Here is a 19,853-nt window from a genome sequence, read left to right as displayed (position 1 = left end):
CACGGGGAGCTTGCCAGGCTCTGCCGTGCGGGCGAGATACTCTCGGTAGCTTGCCGGGCTCTCCGAGAGAGGCGGAGGAATCGAACTCGGGTCGGCCACGTTGGCTGCATGCAAGGCAAACACCCTACCGCTGTGCTATCGCTCCAGTCCTATATTGCTCTATAGATTTAACATTATTCCACTTCAGTTCCACCAGCTATTTTGTTGAACTAGGCAAATTGGTTCTACCCATTAAGTGGAAAAGCAAAGGCACTACCACAGAAAACAAGTTTTAAAAGAATAACGAAGTCGAAATACTCATCCTACTTTTAAGCTAAGTAATCACGAGCTATAGGGATCGGGACTATAGAGAAATATTCAGAAATATATGCACATTCACATGGTCAATGGATTTTCAACAAAAGGGGTAAATGTGATTAAGTAGGGAAAGAAATTTTCTTTTCAACAAACGATATTAGAATAATTAGAAAATCACATGAGCAAAAATGAACCTTGACCTCTATCTCACATCACGCACAGTCATTAAATCAAGAGGGATCAGAGACTTAAACTTACAAGCAAAAACGTTAAAGTATAACCAAAGAGTAAGAAAAATTTTTAGAGAGATACAGAAAGTAATATACATAAAAAAAGAGTATGACATTTCATCTAAATTAACAAGTTCTCATTGGGCTGAAGAGATCGTTTAATGGCTGAGCATATGCTTTGCATATGGAAATCATATCCCCGACCACGAGGATTGGCCCTTGAACACAGAGCCAGGAGTAGCCAACAAATACTGTCAGGTGTGGTCCCAAACTCAAACTAAACCATTAAAACTCAGGCACTGTTGAGGAAGTTAAAAGATAAGATAGAGTCCAGGAGAATTTTTTTTCTTTTTGGGTCACACCCAACAATACTCAGGGGTTACTCCTGGCTCTGTGCTCGGGAATTACTCCTGATGGTCATTGGGGGACCATATGGGATGCTGGGGATCAAACCTGGGTCAGCCATGTGGAAGGCAAACGCCCTACCCACTAGACTATTGCTCCGTCCCCTGCAGGAGAAATCTTATGCATTTATAATGACACACACATATGGAAATAGGCCTTCACTTCAGATATATAAAGTACAGTTCAATAATAAAAAGACAACCTAATAAAAATGGACAAAACATGTGAAGAGAAACTTCACAGTGGAAAGTATACGAATTACCATAAGCATAGAAAAAAAAATCAACAGCATTTGGAGTCCTCAGGGAACTGTACATCATATGCACAAGATGTTATTTTACAGTCACTGAAATAATAAAGATGAAGAAATACTGACATTGCCAAATGTTGTGACCATGTGGCAGAATAAGAAGAAGCTTTGTGCATTATTGGTGAGAGTTTAAAGTGGTACAATGTAATTAGGAAAATTGGTTTGCAGTTTCTAGTCCATTCAATACACACCTAAGCTATTCTTGGTAATTACACTCATAAGTATTTTGGTATTTTTCCACATGAAAACAAGTGTCCTGCATCTGGAGCTACAGGACTCAGGGTAGGGCATTACCTTTGCATGCAGCCATCCAGAATTCATCCCCGGCACCAAGCCTACTAGCAGTGATTCCTGAGTTCATAGCCAGGAGTAGGCTCTGAACACTGTCAGGTACAGCTCCCAAATAAAACAAAAAATCAGAAAAAGAAAACAAGTGTCCTTTATCTACTTTCAGCACACATCTCCCAGCCTCTCAGTATCTATATTGCAAACTGTAATGCCCAAAAGTATTGAGTATGAGGGAAATTGTCTGCCATAGAGACAGGGGCAGGGCTGGAAAGGGGGGGTAATATTGGGAACATTGGTGGTGGATAATGTGCACTGGTGGAGGGATGGGTGTTCGATCAATGTATGACTGAAACTCAAACATGAAAGCTTTGTAACTGCACCTCAGGGTGATTCAATTCAAAAAAAGGAAAAAAAAAAGAAAACAAGTGTCCAAGACTTATATACAAATGTTTCAAGGAAATTAACTCATAACTGCTCCAGACTATATACAGCCCAAATGTCCATCAACAGGTACATGGATAAACAAATTGCAGTTGAGTTTGTGCAAGAAAATAGATCTCAGTCACAGAAAGGACCTACAAATGGATGTAGGTGACAATGGGGAGGGAGTGGGTGGGGGGAGTCTGGGAAGCATCCAGCCAAATAAAGGAAGACACAAGGAGGGCATGATTCTGTGCAGATGGTGGGGAATGTGAGGCCCCCCACTGCCTCTGGGAAGGGGCTGAAAGGACTTTCTGGGGGAGAACAAGACGATCCAGTGACCGGAGTTGTGGCCACACAGACACATACAATCATGAAAACTCACTAGGACGAATCCTGCTCTTCAAAGGTCACCTTCAGAATCCCACTTCAGGGCACTTAAAGGAACGAGTTGCGCCAATTCCTAGACTCTGCTCTTCCGAGCTCAGAGAGAGATGTGGCTGCAGTGTTCTTAAGGCAGCGGCTGTCAGTCACTGCTGTTTAGTTGCAATTCAACGCAGCGAGAGCTCTGGGGTCAACTGCTAGTCAAGCCACTTCCTGTAGGTGTTTCTTCCCTTCGATTTTTCACAAGTCCAGCAGACAATGTGTGTGTGGGGGGTGTTAAACATATGGACTGTACACCACTGCAGCAGGTCAATGGCAATGACTGTTTTCATTGTCCTTGTTGTGTGTTTTGTGTGCCTGACACGTACTCTTTATACTCAATTTTCTGACATCCTAGAAGATCTATTATGTGTTCTCTGTGAACCAGGTCACCAAACCTACTTTGAAACTTTTTCGTATGCACCAATATTCAAGTTGAAGTTCTATGTAAATTTCTTAGTTAAGCTTCAAATTATGTTGCCTTTAAAAACCCGGGGTTTAGGACCAGACTGATAGTACAGCTGGGAGGCACTTGCCTTGCAAGCACCTGACCTGGGTTCCATCCCTGGGGATCGAACCTGGTTTTGCTGCATGCAAGGTATGTTCCTTACCTGCTGTCCTATAGCTCTGGCCCAGGTACCGTATCTTTATTGTTTTTTTATTTTTTAGACTTACTGCTTCACTTGATCACTTGACATTCCGTTACTCATTGATTTGCTCGAGCGGGTGCCAGTAATTTCTCCATTTGTCCCTGTGGCGTGCTAGTGTAGCCCAATGGTGTCTGCTCATTCTAGGAACATGAAGAGCCTCAAATAGATCATTCAGGGTCTTGACAAAGAAGTCTGACCATCTTGGAGGTGGGCGGCCATGTGATCTTTTGACGTCCCGTAGAATCCTGTTGGTAATGGCTCTAGTCCAGCCATTAGACTTACTGCTAATTTTATTTATTTATTTTTTGCCTTTTTTAAATTAGTGAAACGCCATGAGGTACAGTTGTAGACTTACAAACTTTCGTGCTTGGGTTTCAGTTATACAATGATCAAGTACCCATCCCTCCACCAGTGCCCATTCTCCACCACTAATGAACACAGTAGCCCTCCCACTCCCCCATCCCCCCACACCACCCCACGGCACAGTATCTTTTTTTTTTTGCCTTTTGGGTCACACCCGGCGATGCTCAGGGGTTACTCCTGGCTTTGCACTCAGTAATCACTCCTGGCAGTGCCCGGGGGACCATATGGGATGCTGGGAATCGAACGTGGGTCGTCTGCATGCAAGGCAAATGCCCTACCCGCTGTACTATTGCTCCAGCCCCAACAGGCACAGTATCTTTAAAGAAAATCAGAATCCCACTCCAACTCTCCATGCTTTCAGCTCTAACCATGGTTCGGGATACTATTCTAAACAATCTCATTATGTAACCAGTTATTTAGACACAACCATGGGCTTCAATGACATTTGCATGCACATGTGCACAGCACAGATTTACATTGAGATATAATCTATCTATATGCAATTTATTTTAGAAAGGATAGTTATAGTTACATTGTATCTATTTGTGGATATACCTATGTATATACACTCACACACACACATATATGCTCACTCTCTTTTTATTTATCTTGCTTTTGGGGTCACACCAGGCAATATTCAGTGGTTACTCCTGGCTCTGCACTCAGGAATCACTCCTGGTAGTACTCAGGGGACCACATGTGATGCCAGGGATGGAACCCAGGTTGGCTGTGTGCAAGGCAAATGCCCTACCTGCTGTGCTGTCGCTCCAGTCACATGCACTCTCTTTTCAAAGAAAAGACTGTAAGAATTTCTTTTTCTTGTTTTGGAGGATAGAGGGCTTGCGGGGGGGGGGGGGCACATTCTGCTGTGCTCAGAACTTCCTCATAGCTCTGTGCTTAAGGTTCACTCCTGGCAGTGCTCAGGGGAACGCATGGGGTGTCAGGGATTGAACTCGGGTTGGCTGTGTGCAAGGCAAGCACCTTTCCTGCCATGCTCCTTCTTTGGCCCCAAATGCACATTCTTATTTCAAAATTGCCTCAGTGTTTTCCCCTCCAGATGCGGGAATATCGCCTTTATTCATTTTCAACAAAGCTGTTGGAAAAAATTTGTAAAAATCTTCTTTGATCAAAACTATACTTGTATACCCGTGCCAAGGATAAAAGTGATTTGACAGATTTTTTTCTCAGAATTTTTGCAAAACTGGTTTCTGCTGAAGCAAGTAGCTGCCTGGTGTGCAGAAACAAAGGCTCCTGGAGTGAGGCGTGTGGCTTGAGCCCACCCCGGCATGGACACCTGGCTGTAGCCACTGTCCAAGTCTCACTGCAGCAGCTTCTGATTCTGCATCAGAAATGTGAGCCTGGGGGCTGGAGAGATAGCACAGCGGGTAGGGCATTTGCCTTGCACGCGGCCAACCCGGGTTCGATTCCCAGCTTCCCATATGGTCCTCTGAACACTGCCAGGAGTAATTCCTGAGTGCAGAGCCAGGAGTAACCCCTGAGCATCGCCATTGTGACCCAAAAAAGCAAAAAAAAACCCAGAAATGTGAGCCCCATGGGAACACCTAAGTCACATGGGCAAGAGCGAGACAAGAAGAGCTTGGGGCAACAGTGTGGTGGGTAAGGTACTTGCTCTGCATGAAGCCTACCTGTGTGGTCCTTTCAGCACTGTGACGAGTGACTCTTGAGCACTACTGGATGTGGCCCGACGGAAAGCTAAGAACATGGGACAGTTCAGAAGAAAGAACAAATAGTTGGGCAGGAACCAAAAGGAACCAAGTGACCCATGAGGACAGAGTAGAGAGAAATACAGAAAGAGACAAAGAGAGAGAGAGAGAGAGAGACAGAGAGAGAGACAGGCACCACAGGCTGACAGGCTGAGTGTGCCACAGCCCTGTTCATCCGGGCCATTTGTGCAGGGATGAAATAGCCAGTCACGCAGAGTTCAGAAATTACGCAACAGCAGAAGGCGTGGGTGAGTGTAAGGTAGGGAGATGTGGGGGCACTGGCAAAGGAGGGCAAGAGGAAAGAGCTGGAGAGCTGCAGGGTGGTAGGCAGAAGAGGGTGTTGGGGGGCTGGAGTGATAGTACAGCGGCTAGGGCGTTCGCCTTGCACTCAGCCGACCCGGGTTCGATTCCCCAGCAGCATCCCACGTGGTCACTGGAGCACCACCAGGAGTAATTCCTGAGTGCATGAGCCAGAGTAACCTCTGAGCATTGCCAGGTGTGGCCCCAAAAGAAAAAAAATAACGAAGGGGGTGGCAGGAGCCCACCCCTGGGGGTGCTTCTGCCTGCAGCACTTCTCCCATGCCAAGCGACTGTCCCAGGCCCCTCAGTGCCCCCTTTGCAGGAGGGGGTCCTGATCTTAGTGAAGCTGTGGCCGCCACCACCCAGATCTTCACAGCGAGTGACGAGAGGCATGTACATCCTGCTCAGAGCGACAGAAGATGCCACAGGAAAGTCAGGCAAGGGTGCAAGCTACGCTCACAGTAAAGCTACCCACAGTCACTCTTTCTGCCTTTCACAAAATTCACAAACTCCTGGGGTAAACAGACAGAGGCCTTCCAAGGAAAGCGGAAGTGACAAAGCAAAGGAAAATGGCTCTGGGCTCAGGACTCCTGGTCTGGAAATGTCTTTGTTTCTGGGCCCAGAGGTACTCAGGTCATCCTGCGGTGCTTGGGGGAACCTGTGTGGTGAAAGAATTGGAAGAACGGGTCATAGTTGCAGTCACAAAGACAGGCTATGCATATGCCTTAAGTTCCTTACTATATCTCTGGTCCAAGTCTGGAACCTTCTTCATCTACTAACGGTGGACATGCCAACCATAATTGGCAGGCTAGCAAACACCTACAGAGATACACACAGCAACCTGAATGTCAGAGCAAGCACAATCAGTGTTTCATTTTTTTTTTTGTCTTTTAGGGTCACACCCAGCAATGCTCAGGGGTTACTCCTGGCTCTGCACTCAGGAATTACTCCTGGCCGTGCTCAGGGGACCATATAGATGCCAGGGATTGAAACCAGGTTGGCTGTGTGCAAGGCAAACACCTTCCCCGTTATTCTATCGCTCCAGCCCCACAGTGTCTCAGTGGGAGGAATATTGTTTAGGAGAAACAGATCCTAAGCAGAGGATGGGAAGACAGAAAAGACACTCGGAATTTGGAGGGGGATAAGATTAAGGGAGGTTGGAAGCACAGAATGGTAAAGTCAAACACTGGGAAAACAAACACTCGTGACAACAAAACACCTTTATCGTTTGTCTGAAGCACAAATTGAACTGAGTGTCCTGTGTTGGGTCTGTGGTCTTTGTATTGAGTCCAGTATTGTTCTCCCCACAAGTTTTTTTCCTAGCATGAGAGAATTCCACCATCTGCCTCCACAAGGCTGTCTCCACTTCTGCCCCTAGGTGCCGGGCTTTCAGTTTGATTTTGCTTTTAATTCTAGCATGTATTTTGATCCAAGCGATAGTTTTTTCCAGGAAGAAAAACCATGTGTTGGGGCTGGAGCAATAGTACAGTGGTAGGGCATTTGCCTTGCATGCGGCTGACCTAAGTTCGATTCCCAGCATCCCATATGGTCCCCCGAGCACCTCCAGAAGTAATTCCCGAGAGCATGAGCCAGGAGTAACCACTGTGCAATGCCAGGTGTGACCCAAAAAGAGAAAAAAACCTATGTGTTTGCTTTTTCAAATAGCCAAAAACCTGTTATATGTTGGGAAGGGCACAGACTGGTCAGAGAAATCATTGCCTCCAGGTTCCTAGAGCTTAGTGAGACGGGAGGGCAGGTGAGGAGAGCTGAGGGGGAAGGTCTGTGTGTGGGTACCACACTACCTGTTTTTGGTGAACATCTGCAGTGAAAAAGTCTTCTCCTGCAGCCTCATCCTTTTGTGAACAACCTCTTATTTGCTTTCAGAAGAAAAGATAAGAAGAGAAGAAAAATGACTTAGCCCAAAGCTACTATTTGCTCACATGCATTTTCCAAGACTATCAAGGCACTACACGGAGTTGGAAAGAAGCAAGTGAGAGACACACAGGAGCTAAGGCACTTTGCCTTTCCCAGGGCTGCAGCAGACTCAGCCCTGGTTCAAATCCCTGGCACGTCATAGGGTCTCCTGAGCACAGAGCCAGGAACAGCCTCTGAGCACCCACTGCCAAGTGCAACCTCACCGCCTCCCAACTCAAGTTGAAGCACATGTTGGTGATGTGTCAGTGGGTTCGGTGGAGCGCAGAGATTAGAAGAAGAAAGAGGGGCTGGAGAGATAGCACAGCGGGTAGGGCGTTTTCCTTGCATGCGACCGACCTGGGTTCGATTCCCAGCATCCCATATGGTCCCCTGAGCACCACCAGGAGAAACTCCTGAGTGCAGAGCTAGGAGTAACCCCTGTGCATCGCCAGGTGTGACCCAAAAAGCAAAAAAAAAAAAAATAGAAGCAGAAAGATAAAATTATGGAAATGCTATCATCAGTGGGAGAGGGAGAAAGGAAAATAAAGAACTAGGGGCAATAACAGGGAAGAAGCGGATTGTGACCATGGAGAAAGAGAACTCAGGTTCCCACGGAACGAACAAGAGTTAGGTGCCGTGAGGGTCAGGCCAACTTCCATGCACATCCAGCCTCCAGTGTGGACCCTTTATGGAGAGCACAGCCCCAGCATTGGAGGAGACATAAAAAACCAGTTTTCCAGAGGCTACACTTGACAGCATAAGCTGTATCCATTATGAACAGTTTTTCTCCCCATGTGTGGGCATTGATTTGTTGGACAGGGCTCTGAACCACAACTCCCCACCCCCCCAGATGAGACAGAAGCTAAAGGTACTCTAGAACCTCCTGTTGCCTCTTTTCATCTGTATTTTCAGAATTGGGATGCCTTGTAGCATATGGAAGAAAGATAAATGGAGGAAATGCAATTTAGGGTCAGATAATCCAGTGTATAGACACTTCACATTTGACACAGATCTTGGGGTTCGTGACAGGCACACATGGGACCCTCCCAACAAGGCGCCAAGGCAGGAATTATTGGGGGCATTTTCTAGATAAGAACGCAAGTGCTCAGGTAGTGCTGACCCAATCAAGGGCAAATATCGGGACTTTAAAAAATTCTTTTTTCTTTTTGGGTCATACCCGGCATTGCACAGGAGTTAGTCCTGGATCATGCACTCAGGAATTACTCCTGGAGGTGCTCGGGGGACCATATGGGATGCTGGGGATTGAACTCGGGTCGGCTGTGTGCAAGGCAAATGCCCCATCCACTGTGCTATCACTCCAGCCCCAAATATCAGGACTTTTGACTGGCAAGTACCAGGTTATTTTCACTCCACCAGTGGGGCCTTCCACAAAGGTTGGTACAAAGGAAACTGCTCTTTCAGTTCTGCAACTGTGTCCAAAGAGTTAAAGAGGCATGGGGAAAGGAGGGAGGAGAAGTATGGCATGGGAACTGACTTCTGAGAATTGTCTCATCATTTACAAACTATCTATCTCTCTGTAGACAAGTTCCTTTTCTTTCTCAGCCTTTACTTAGTTTTCTAACTCTAAAATGGATTTCATAATATTTTCTTCAGTGAGTTGTGAGGATTAGATAAATTAATATATGCAAATTTCTTAGTATAGAACATGTTCCAACTACACTACTTTGAGTATTATTACCTTTTTTTGGAGGGGGCATACCTGGAAGTGCCTCAGGGCTTACTCCCAGCTCTGTGCTCAGGGATCACTCCTGGTGGTGTCTGACGGACCATATGGGTTCTAGGGATTGAAACTGGATTGGTGTATTCAAGGGAATTGGTGTATTGGTGTATTCAACTGGATTTGGTGTATTCAACTGGATTGGTGTATTCAACTCTAGCTGCTATCCTATCTCTCCAGCCACAACTGTTAATCTTTTTTTGCTTTTGCTTTTTGGGTCACACCTAGTGATGCTCAGGGATTACTCCTGGCTCTGCACTCAGGACTTACCCATGGCAGTGCTTGGGGGACTATATGGGATGCTGGGCATTGAACCCAGGTCAGCTGTGTGCAATGCAAATTCCCTATCCATTATACTATCACTCCGTCAGCCAAATATTACTCTTTTTTTTTTTTTGCTTTCTGGGTCACACCTGGCGATGCACAGGGGTTACTCCTGGATCTTCACTCAGGAGTTATTACTGGCAGTGCTCAGGGGACCATATGGGATGCTGGGAATTGAACCTGGGTTGGCCACATGCAAGGCAAGTGCCTTACCCGCTGTGCTATCGTTCCAGCCCCAAGTATTACTCTTTTAAGGCATGGATTAAAATTCGTTCTTTCCATGTTGACTTTATATGGGTCTCAGATGTTGCTTGTAGTCCCCTGTTTTGTGGGCTAAGAAAACCAGGCATTTTGAAAGAAGGAATTAAAAATTATATCTAAATGTAATTTCCCTTAAAGTTTGGTCAATGCAAGCCACAGGAATATTTCCTAACCAGTTGGGTGAGATGGGAAAAATGATCAGGAATGAAGTGTGAGATAGGGCCAAGCACATTAGCAACTGACAAGGCCTGGCTTGGAGAAAATAGGCAAAAAATAGAAGACAAATGTTCACTGTGATCCTGCAAAGGAGTATCTGGGCTTTGTCAACTTAAGTTTTACTTAAATTCCTCCAAGCCTCTAAAGTCCAGAAGATAACCTTCCAAAGCTGTTTTTTTTCCAATGGGGTGCCAAAAGATTAAGCGTTTTATTTAACTTAATTTGTGGAGAAATGCTAGACCTGGGAAATACAGTTAAACTACTGGTTTCAACAGGAAGTGAATATAGATATTAAGGAATTCTGGAAGCAGCTTGCAATACTGGGAGACCTATATGCTTGGGGTCCATGTACAGACAAGATGTGAGGTCAAGGTAGTAGACTTGGGTGCTCAGTTGAAGCCTGAATTGATGTAAGTGATAACAAGATAGGACAAGAGCATGCTCCCTTTCTTCCAGTACATTTGTTTCTTCTTAGGTGAAAATAAAAGTGATTTCACTCTTTGGAAATAACTAATTTTTGTTCTTTTTACAGCTATTAAGAATCTAGAGAACTTGGGGCTGGAGAGATAGTACAGCAGGCAGGGAACGTGACTGACTTGAGTTCAACCCCTGGCACTCCATATGGTCCACCAAGTCCTGTCAGGAATTAATCCTGAGCACAGAGACAGGAGTAAGCCCTGAGGGCTGCTGGGTGTGGCTCACACACACACACACACAAAAGAGAACAAAACAAATGAGCCTAGAGGACATATATGATGTTCATGGTTTGATCTCTGATAAACATCACACCCCCCCCCAATCTCACCCCTACTCCCAAGAAAAATAATCTAGATGAGAAAGGCAGTTGTGGGGGGAAAGATCCAGGTTGATGCCCTCCCGTTGATCGTCGATTTGCTCCAGCGGGCCCAGTAACGTCTCCATTAGAGACTTTGTTGTTACTGTGTCTGGCATATCGAATACTCTCGGTAGCTTGCCGGGCTCTCCGAGGGGGGGGGGGAAGGTAATTGCTCATAATTTGTTGACTGCAGTAAAAACCAAATGGAAGACTGATTCCACTGTTTTGAATAAGGACATATTCTACTAAAGGAGCAACTTATCCATTTTTGTGTGTGCCTGTCTCTGTGGCATGAGTTGATATCTTATTGTTGTTTTGATTTGCATCTCCCTGATGATTAGTATATAGAACACTTTTTCATGTGTCTTTTGGTCATTCAAATTTCTCCTTTGAGGAAGTTTCTGTTCATTTCTTCTCCCAATTTTTTGATGGAGTTAAGAATTTTAGTGCTGGCATGGATGTCGAGAGATAGGGACCCTTATTCATTGCTGGTGGGAATACTAACTGGTCCAGCATTTTTGGAAAACAATATGTACATTCCTCAAAAAAAAAAAACAACTAGAAAGTGAGCTTCCATTTGAACCAACAATACCACTTCCGGAAGTATATCCTGGAGGTCCAAAAACACACAGCAGAAACATCATCTACACTTCTATGTTCATTGCAGCATTATTCACAATATTCAGAATCTGGAAAAAACCTGAGTGCCCAAGAACAGTATGGATAAAGAGACTATGGTACATCTACACAATGGAATACTACGTAGCTATTAGGAAAAAATGAGGTCATGAAATTTGCCTATAAATGGGAAGAGTGAGTGAAATGACTCACTAAATAAGTAAATAAATGACTGAATGAAATGAGTCAGAAGGAGAGGAGCATATATAGAATGGCTGCATTTATTTGTGGGATATGAAAAAAAACAGTATGAAACTAATATCCAAGGCCAGGGAAAATGGGCCAGGAGGAATGGTCAATGGTTAGTCAATGGTGTGGGAGATGTAGGGTGGTTAAGATAGAGGAAGATCCATTATGATGATACTAGTTGAAAATGATTACTCTGGACAAGAACTGAATGTTGAAAGTAGGTAGAGGGTTATACATGATAACTTTTCAGTATCTGTATAGCAAACCATAGTGTCTAAAATGAAAGAGAAAAAGAGAAAGAGAGAAAGATGAGAGGTACCTGCCATAGAGGCAGGCTGGGGTGGGGGGTGGCTTGAAAGGAGGACACTGGTGCTGGAAAATTTCACTGGTGGAGGGATGGGTGTTGGAACATTGTATGACTGAAACCCAATCATGAGCAATTTTGAAATGCTCTATCACAGTGATTCAATAAAAAGTATAAGGTAAAGGTAAAGGTAAAGGCCCTCCCGTTGATCGTTGATTTGCTCGAGCGGGCCCAGTAACGTCTCCATTGGAGACTTTGTTGTTACTGTGTCTGGCATATCGAATACTCTCGGTAGCTTGCCAGGCTCTCCGAGAGGGGCGGAGGAATCGAACTCCAGTCGGCCATGTTGGCCGCTTGTAAGGCGAACGCCCTGCGGGTAGGGCGTCTGCCTTGCACGCAGCCAACATGGCCGACCCGAGTTCGATTCCTCTGCCCCTCTCGGAGAGCCCGGCAAGCTACCGAGAGTATTCGATATGCCAGACACAGTAACAACAATAAAAAGTATAAAAATACATAAAAGAAGAAATAAAGAAATCTATAATCACAGTGAGAGTTTTAAACCATCTCTTAGATAATAATTTTAGTAAAAAAAAAATAAAGGAGCAACTTAGAAAACGAATCATATGAAGTCACATTTCAAGAAGAAAAAGCCCCCTCCTATCTTTACAGTCCCCGGACATTTATTTCAGGTGCTTTTTCTATGAAAATTGGCTTCTAAGTAAAAGATTTTCAGGGCTCCCAATAGAGCAGAATGTTTAGAGAGATAAGTGGCTAAAATCTGCTCAATCCATGGGAATAAAAAAAAAGGTACATTTCCAGAATGCTCTTGGTGACAAAATTAGTACGAATAAGAAAACCCATGATACATTTTGAAGTAAAATGAATTTGATATTGAGGCCTCAGTTTTCCAACTGGTTTCATTTTGCCCAATTTTGGTTAAGTCACGCCCACAGACTGCTGTGCCCAGCTCTCTTGATGGGCCAATGCCTTTATTTCTACCTGTCCTCCTGCATTGATTGTTAATATCTGATATCAGGCAAGAATATGAAATTCTATATACTTAAAGTCATACAAGTGATAGAAATTTCTTGGTTTTATTTGATTGCATTCTTTTTTTGTGGCACCTGGGATGGAACCCAGACCTCCTCCACTTGAAGCATGCAATTGACCAACTCTACTTCACCAACCTAAAGTTTTATATTCTTTTTTTCTCTCCTTCTTTTTAAATTGAATCATCGTGACATACACAGTTACAAAGCTGTTAATGGTCAGGTTTCAGTCATACAATATTCCAAAACCCATCCCTCCACCAGTGCACATTTCCGATCACCAATGTTCCCAGGTTCCCTCCCACCCACCCCCAAGACTGTCTCTATGGCAGGCACTCTCCTTCTTTCTCTCTCTCTCTCTCTCTTAGGGTTTGCAATACAAATACTGAGAGATTATCATGTTTGTTCCTTTACCTATTTTCAGCACACAGTTCTTATCCAGAATGATCATAGTGGTCCCCCAGAGAAGGCATCATCATGACAAAGATAGTTGGAAGTTTCATATTCTTAAACACCAACAACAAAAACCCCTTTAGACCATAAGAGCTATTAGTGGTTGTTCTAACCAGGATCAGTTATAAAAAGACAAAGGAAACAGCTGTCTGGTGAAGCGACTTTTAGTGATGAACTTAATGCAGAATATATTGATTCTACATGTTTGATTCTACATGTTCTACATGTTTGAATATATTGATTCTAGATGATTCAACATGTAGGATACATGTTGATTTTTAGGCATGTACACCTGAAACCTATATAATGTCATCATCCAATGTTATATCAATCAATTAATAAAAGGCAGACAAAAAGCCCACATTTTCCCTCCTCTTTTTCAGAATTACACTTTAATAGGGATTTAAAAAATATAATGCCAAGTAATGTGTTTACCTAACAGTAAACTGTGGACAGAAAATGGAAGCATGGAGTAAAATGCATATGGGGCTAAAGGATCAACCTAAGGGTCTTCGAAAGAGCACACAACATTAAGAAACATCCTGGGGTGCCAGAGAGATAGGACAGTGGGGCGCTTGCCATGCACAAACACAGCTGCCCTAGGTTTGGTGCCTGAAGTCCCAGATGGCCCCTGAGTCTGTCAGGAGTGATCTCTAAGCTCAGAGCCAGGAATAAGCCCAGAGCATCACCTGGTATGGCCTCCAAACCAAACAAACACAAAGCTCCTGGGGCTGTCCCCTTCTCTCCTCCCCTAGTACCTCAGGGTACAGACCCGGAAGTCCCAGAGCACTGCAGGGTTGGAGCAGCAGTGCATCCCGGGCTCTCACCTTGAACTGCTGGCTGGGTTGGCCGAGAATCGCCAGGAGAGGAGCTCTGGGTTCCCTGTGCTGAGATCCCCAATTTGCACTGAGTGCAGAAGACAGAATTTAACCAATTGAATTAAAGACTACTTTTCTCAAAGAGCAGAGAAAGGCAATTTTTCTAGCATACCTTATTAGGATTTTTCTTTGTTAGTGCTTTAGGAACACTCTGAATGGTAGAAGACAAATTGCTTGTGGTTAAAACATCTAGAGGGCAAGAGACTTCATCTCTGATCTCTTGATTTCTTTATATAATTACAAATTATCCTCAGTAGAAAAATTAGATTTATTTCCTTCGCAAATCTAAGAAATTTTCATGTCCCCATCCCAGCATAAGTGGCCCTGTTGGTATTTCAAATCTCTAGTCATTAGAACAATTGGTTGATTTTGGCAGTGTCTATGACAAATGCGTTAACTCCAATCTATCACATGCATTAAAACTGAGAGTATTTGGGTATTTTGTCTACAGATAAACGTTTTGGGGGGGCATTCAAACAAAATGGGTGAACTTGACTTTTTTTGGTCTACTCAGATTCTCTTCAGGGGAAAGGTTACACAACAGTTTAGAAGAGCAAAGCCAAAAAGATCCATTCCCAAAGCTTTCCTTTAAACAATATACTGGCTCTGCATTTTTCTCAATTTTGTTACTTGGAATTAAAAGCTTATTAGAAGCAAGTCTTCCTTGCAAACTGACATATTCAATTACAGTCATGTGTTCTAGAGAACAGACTGTGTCTAGACAGAAGAATACCACTGTGGCTTAGGAGGAACATGATGCGTTCCAGCGGCTGATTCGAGGGCTGTGTGACCGTTTTTATGATCTGCATTGGAAGCACCGTCTGAGAAACTATTTTGCAGCTTCTCAAATGTGTGTAGGTATGAACCATTGGAATGGCTACGGCCGAAAACAGAAAACAAAATGAGATTAAATTACGGAGATGTGGTGGTGATGGGGGGGAGAACACATAAGCCAAAGATAAATATGAAACAGCAGCATTAGAAATGCAAAATAAAAGCAAGCAAACAAAACCAGATTAATAGAAATTAAAGCCAAGATTCCAAGCTTCGTAAGACAAAGAATTCTGTCTTTGTTCCATGTTCCAGGAGCCTAACGGCTGTACTTGGGGTCGGGGGTGTGGAGTTATTTATCCACATGGACGTGGAAGAGAGACAAGCACTTGGCAGGCCACAAGAAATTCAGCATCTGTCCCCATGCCTCCTCCCAAACGGGCCCTACTGAGTACGTATCATCCAAAAAAGGAATAGGTGGACTGGTTGTCATGGAAAAAAAAAACTTGGAAGAAGACAGTCTTCATGGCCTGCGATGCTCAGGCTCAAACGCATGTCTAGCACTTGAGCGAGTTACAACACAGTAGACATGTTTGCTCTTATGAAACGCTGCAGTTTAAATCAATTTTCCTAAAGATGAGTCGACACGGGCTATAAATCACAGTGCTTTGCAAAGCCACTGCCAACATGTAGGAAAGGATTCCCTCCTCACCCTACCTCCGGCCCCTGAAATTGGTCATTTTGAGAGGCTGTCAATTTTCTGGTTTCCATGGCTCAGAAATCTGAGAAGGCAGAGGTTCATTTCTTAGGCAATTTGCCCCCTAGGTTGAAGAAGGAAGAGGCAAATGAAAGGAGAGGACATGATGTATGGTGGTTGCTAAGGAACATGCAACTGAACACAGGCTGCCACTTAATGATGGCCAGAGGGGGTGTGAGCCGTGATAACATCGGGGATAGCTTTGCTTGGCAGCCCAGCAGGAGCCAGGCTGTGGGCAAAATGAAAAGGAAGGCAGTCTTGTTAGAAGATCTGCGAAGGGCCAGGAAAGCTGGAGGCCCCTTCTTCCTCGTGCAGAGCTGCTCTGGGGGCCCTGCAGGCAAAGGGCCGCCTGGCGTCTTTGTCTGCTAGTCACCACCGTGCAGGGGCTCGGGCTGATGCTGGCTCTACCACTTGCCCATCTGGCGGCTGCGGCTCTTTGAAAGAACTGGGTCCTCCGGGTACATTTTTCAGACCCCAATGAGCCAAGCCACATCCCGAAACTGATGAGCTCTGTCCTCAAGGAGAAAGGGACTTGGTTCTGATGGCCTGAACGAACGAGGCCCCAAGAGCCAGACGACAGACATTTGATGCAACTTCCATGGTCAGCACTTAGCCACAAGTGCGAAATGTCGCCTCTGGGCCTTGGCAAAGTTGGCTCCAATTCTGATACTTCGAGCTGGTGACCTTAGTTAAGTTACAAAAGCTCCTTGTGACCTCGAAGCTCTCATGGGGCTTGACAGGCTCGTTTCCTCCCAGGTGCACTTCCTCCTTTCCTTCTAGTAACAGACTCCCGCCCCTAGTCCACACAGGCTTTAGTGGGGGTGACAAATCCGAATCCCAACACCCTCTCCCCACCCCCGGGCCTGCTCAGCTACAGTAATTGATTCAAGAGTTTGGGCAATGACTCAAACCAGGCTGACCAGAATCCGGCTATTTTAAACACTCCAGCTAGCTGCAGCTTCACATATGGCCAAGGCAAGAGCCTTTCTTCCGACAGTAAAATCGACAGGGCGACAGCAACCACACAGTGGCCCGCAGGTAAAGCAAGGCTAGGGAGGAAGGCATTGCCAAAGGCACGTGGGGTAGGAGAAAGAATTACGCGCTAGAGTGCCACCCCCACATTTCCTGAAGTCACCCTGGTTCTTTCAATCTTCCAAATGTCGAGGTAACAATTAGATAAGAGGGGCTGGGGTGATAGCACAGCGGTTAGGCATTTGCCTTGCATGCGGCCGACCCAGGTTAGATTCCAAGCATTCCATACGGTGACCCCGAGCACCGTCAGAAGTAATTCCTGAGTGCATGAGCCAGGAGTAACCCCTGTGCATCACTGGGTGTGACCCAATAAGCTAAAAAAAAAACAACAACAATTAGATGAGAACAGTGGGCACAGAAAGCCTATAACGCAGTCCTGTGCCCTGGTGCAGAGCACTTCATACATGTATTCTCTCCAGCTTGGGTGAAGAAGTGCACTGGAATGGCTGCTTCTCAGCCCATTTGTTAAGTGAACCCCAGGAAAAGTGGCAGGGTGAGGATGCAGCAGCGTGTTGATCTACCTGGGGTGCCATTCAGTTGCTGACAGGGATGACCCGCAGCAACTAAATAAGTTGCAGCGATGGTTGAACTCCATTAGCTCCCAGAAGCTCCTTTAAAAAATGTCTTTATTGGGCTGGAATGATAGCACAGTGGGTATGGCGTTTGCCTTGCACGCGGCTGACCCGGGTTCAATTCCCAGCATCCTATATGGTCCCCTGAGCACTGCCAGGAATAATTACTGAGTGCAGAGCCAGGAGTAACACCTGTGCATTGCAGGGTGTGACCCAAAAAGAAAAAAGAAAAAGTCTTTGTTTATTTATCTTTATGAAGGCACCATGACTTACAAAGTTCTTCACAGTTGAAATTTGGTCATATGGTGTTCTGGCATCAACCCCACCACCAGCATCAACTTTCCTCCACCCTTGTCCCTGGGTTCCCTTCCCCAGCTCACCTCTTTGATAGGCACACCTGAAGTTTAGCTGTCAAGGTTTGGAGCCTCCTGTTTTTAGTACAGTTGACTCTGCAATTTGGATGTAGAGCTTTTCCACTGCTCTCTACCACCCATGTACCTTGACTCTTGAACCCTGCCCCTTTTTATTTGCCATCCACTTCTTCCTCACCTCTCAATTTCATTCCCTCTCTGTTCTTCTCCTTCCTATATTCCAGAGCAAAGGGTCATAGAGTTACCTCCCCCCCTTAAGACCTTACATTCCGCAATCCAATTATTCTACACATGACACACAAGTGATATCATTCTGTGTTTTTCCTTCTTCTTCTGGCTTCTTTGACTTAATATAGCATCCTCCAGTTCAGAGATTACTCAGTAAACTAAGAATTGAACTTCCATCTGACCAGTAATTCCTCTCTTGGGTATCTAACCCCAGAACACAAAGACACATTTCCAAGGGACGTATGTACATCAGCATTCACTGCAGCACCAAGTACAATAGCTAAGAGATAGAATATCAATCTATGTATGCAGAGACACATCTTTAGTGTGGCAAGGTATTCTTTGTTTCACTGTGAAATATAACAGCAAACTAATAATACATAAATTTAAAAAAAAACCAAAACCCCAGGACTGACATTTTAAAAACTAAATCCTAGCCCTGCTTCTGCCACCTGTCAGTTGAAGAGTTAGCATAACTTTCGGTGGGAATTGAGTTCACCTAACATGGTTAGAGTGTGACTGAGAGATCTCCTCTTCTGAGAAGTTATGGAAAGCATGAAAATACACAGCAGAAGGAGCAATACTTCCTTTGAGGCCCAGAGTGGAACTTGTGATGCAACTCAAATTTAGACCATCAATTCCCAAACTGGACATATTCTGGGTCTGGAGAATAAAATCCCACCACTATTCTTACAATTAGAGATCGCCCCCAAAGCCTCCATCCTCCCCCCCTGGAGAGCCCGGAAAGCTACTGAGGTATCCAACCCGCATGGCAAAGCCTGGAAAGCCACCCATGATGTACCAAATATGCCAACAACAGTAGCTAAAATGGGTCTCATTTCCCTAACCCTGAAGGAGTCTCCAGTGGAGTTGGGAAGAACAAGAGGGCTCGTACTAAGCAGATAGTGCACAAGTCAATGGGTGGGAAGATGCCCCATGAGCAGCTGGCCACAAAGGCGACCCACAAGAGCACGCCAGCCACAGGTGGCGTGAGGAAGCCGCACCACTACCAGCGCGACACCATGGTGCTACTCAAGATCCACCAGCTTCCATTCCAGCGGCTGGTGTGTGAGATCGCACAGGACTTCAAGACTGACCTGCACTTCCAGAGCTCGGCTGTCATGGTGCTGCAGGAAGTGTGCGAGGACTACCTGGTGGGCCTCTTCAAGGACACCAACCTCTGTGCATTCCCTGCCAAGCGCGTCACCATTATGCCCAAGGACATCTAGCTGGCATGCTGTGTCCGCGGAGAGAGAGCATAAAGTTTATGATGCTAAAATCTCAGGGCTGGAACAAATGGAGACACTACTGGTGCCCGCTCAAGTAATCAATGATTAACGGGATGAAAGTGACAGTGATTCTTATGGTATGCACAGTCTGTCCACAGAATAAGTCCTAGAGAGGATGCCTGAGAGTGGCAAGGGGGGAAAGGGCAATGATTCATGTTTGGGAGAAGGCTATGAGAGACTTAATGTGTGATCTGAGCCTTGGCATTCCCCAGGCAGAGAAGAGCCAGGAGGTGTTCCTGAGAGATCTGTGTGTCCAGACTCAAGGCATGGAGGACTGTGGCTTGCATATAGCAGCCTTAATCTTCTTTCCTAGAACTATCTCAATGTAGCTGATGACCCCCTAAGAGCTCAGCGTGACTGGGGCCAGAGAGATACAGCAGAGAGGGCATTTTTCTTGCATGCAGTCAACCCAGGTTTGATCCCCGGCATCCCATGGGGTCCCCCTAGCACTGCAAGGAGTAATTCCTTAGTTCAGAGCCAGGAGCAACCCCTGAGCATCACTGGGTGTTACCCCAGAAGAAAAAAAAGCTTTATTCTCATAGAAGTCACAAAGTTAATTTTCTATAAATTCACTGACAAGTCAT

General features: G+C 45.2%; 1 protein-coding gene across 1 annotated transcript in view; it reads left to right on the top strand.

Moving 5' to 3' along the window:
* LOC130039368 (histone H3.1-like) overlaps positions 1–19,209 on the top strand; it is a 72,425-nt gene extending 53,216 nt beyond the window's left edge. Inside the window, exon 3 of the mRNA XM_056131252.1 lies at positions 18,836–19,209. Within this exon, the coding sequence (XP_055987227.1) occupies positions 18,836–19,209 (374 nt within the window). The remainder of the gene's footprint in view (positions 1–18,835) is intronic.
* The last annotated feature ends 644 nt before the right edge of the window (positions 19,210–19,853 follow it).

This window comes from Sorex fumeus, unplaced genomic scaffold, assembly GCF_029834395.1.
Source record: "Sorex fumeus unplaced genomic scaffold, SorFum_2.1 ptg000086l, whole genome shotgun sequence".
In the NCBI taxonomy this organism is placed as follows: Eukaryota; Metazoa; Chordata; class Mammalia; order Eulipotyphla; family Soricidae; genus Sorex; species Sorex fumeus.
Note: the sequence above shows the minus strand (reverse complement) of the source record. Positions and strands in the feature narration are given on the sequence as shown.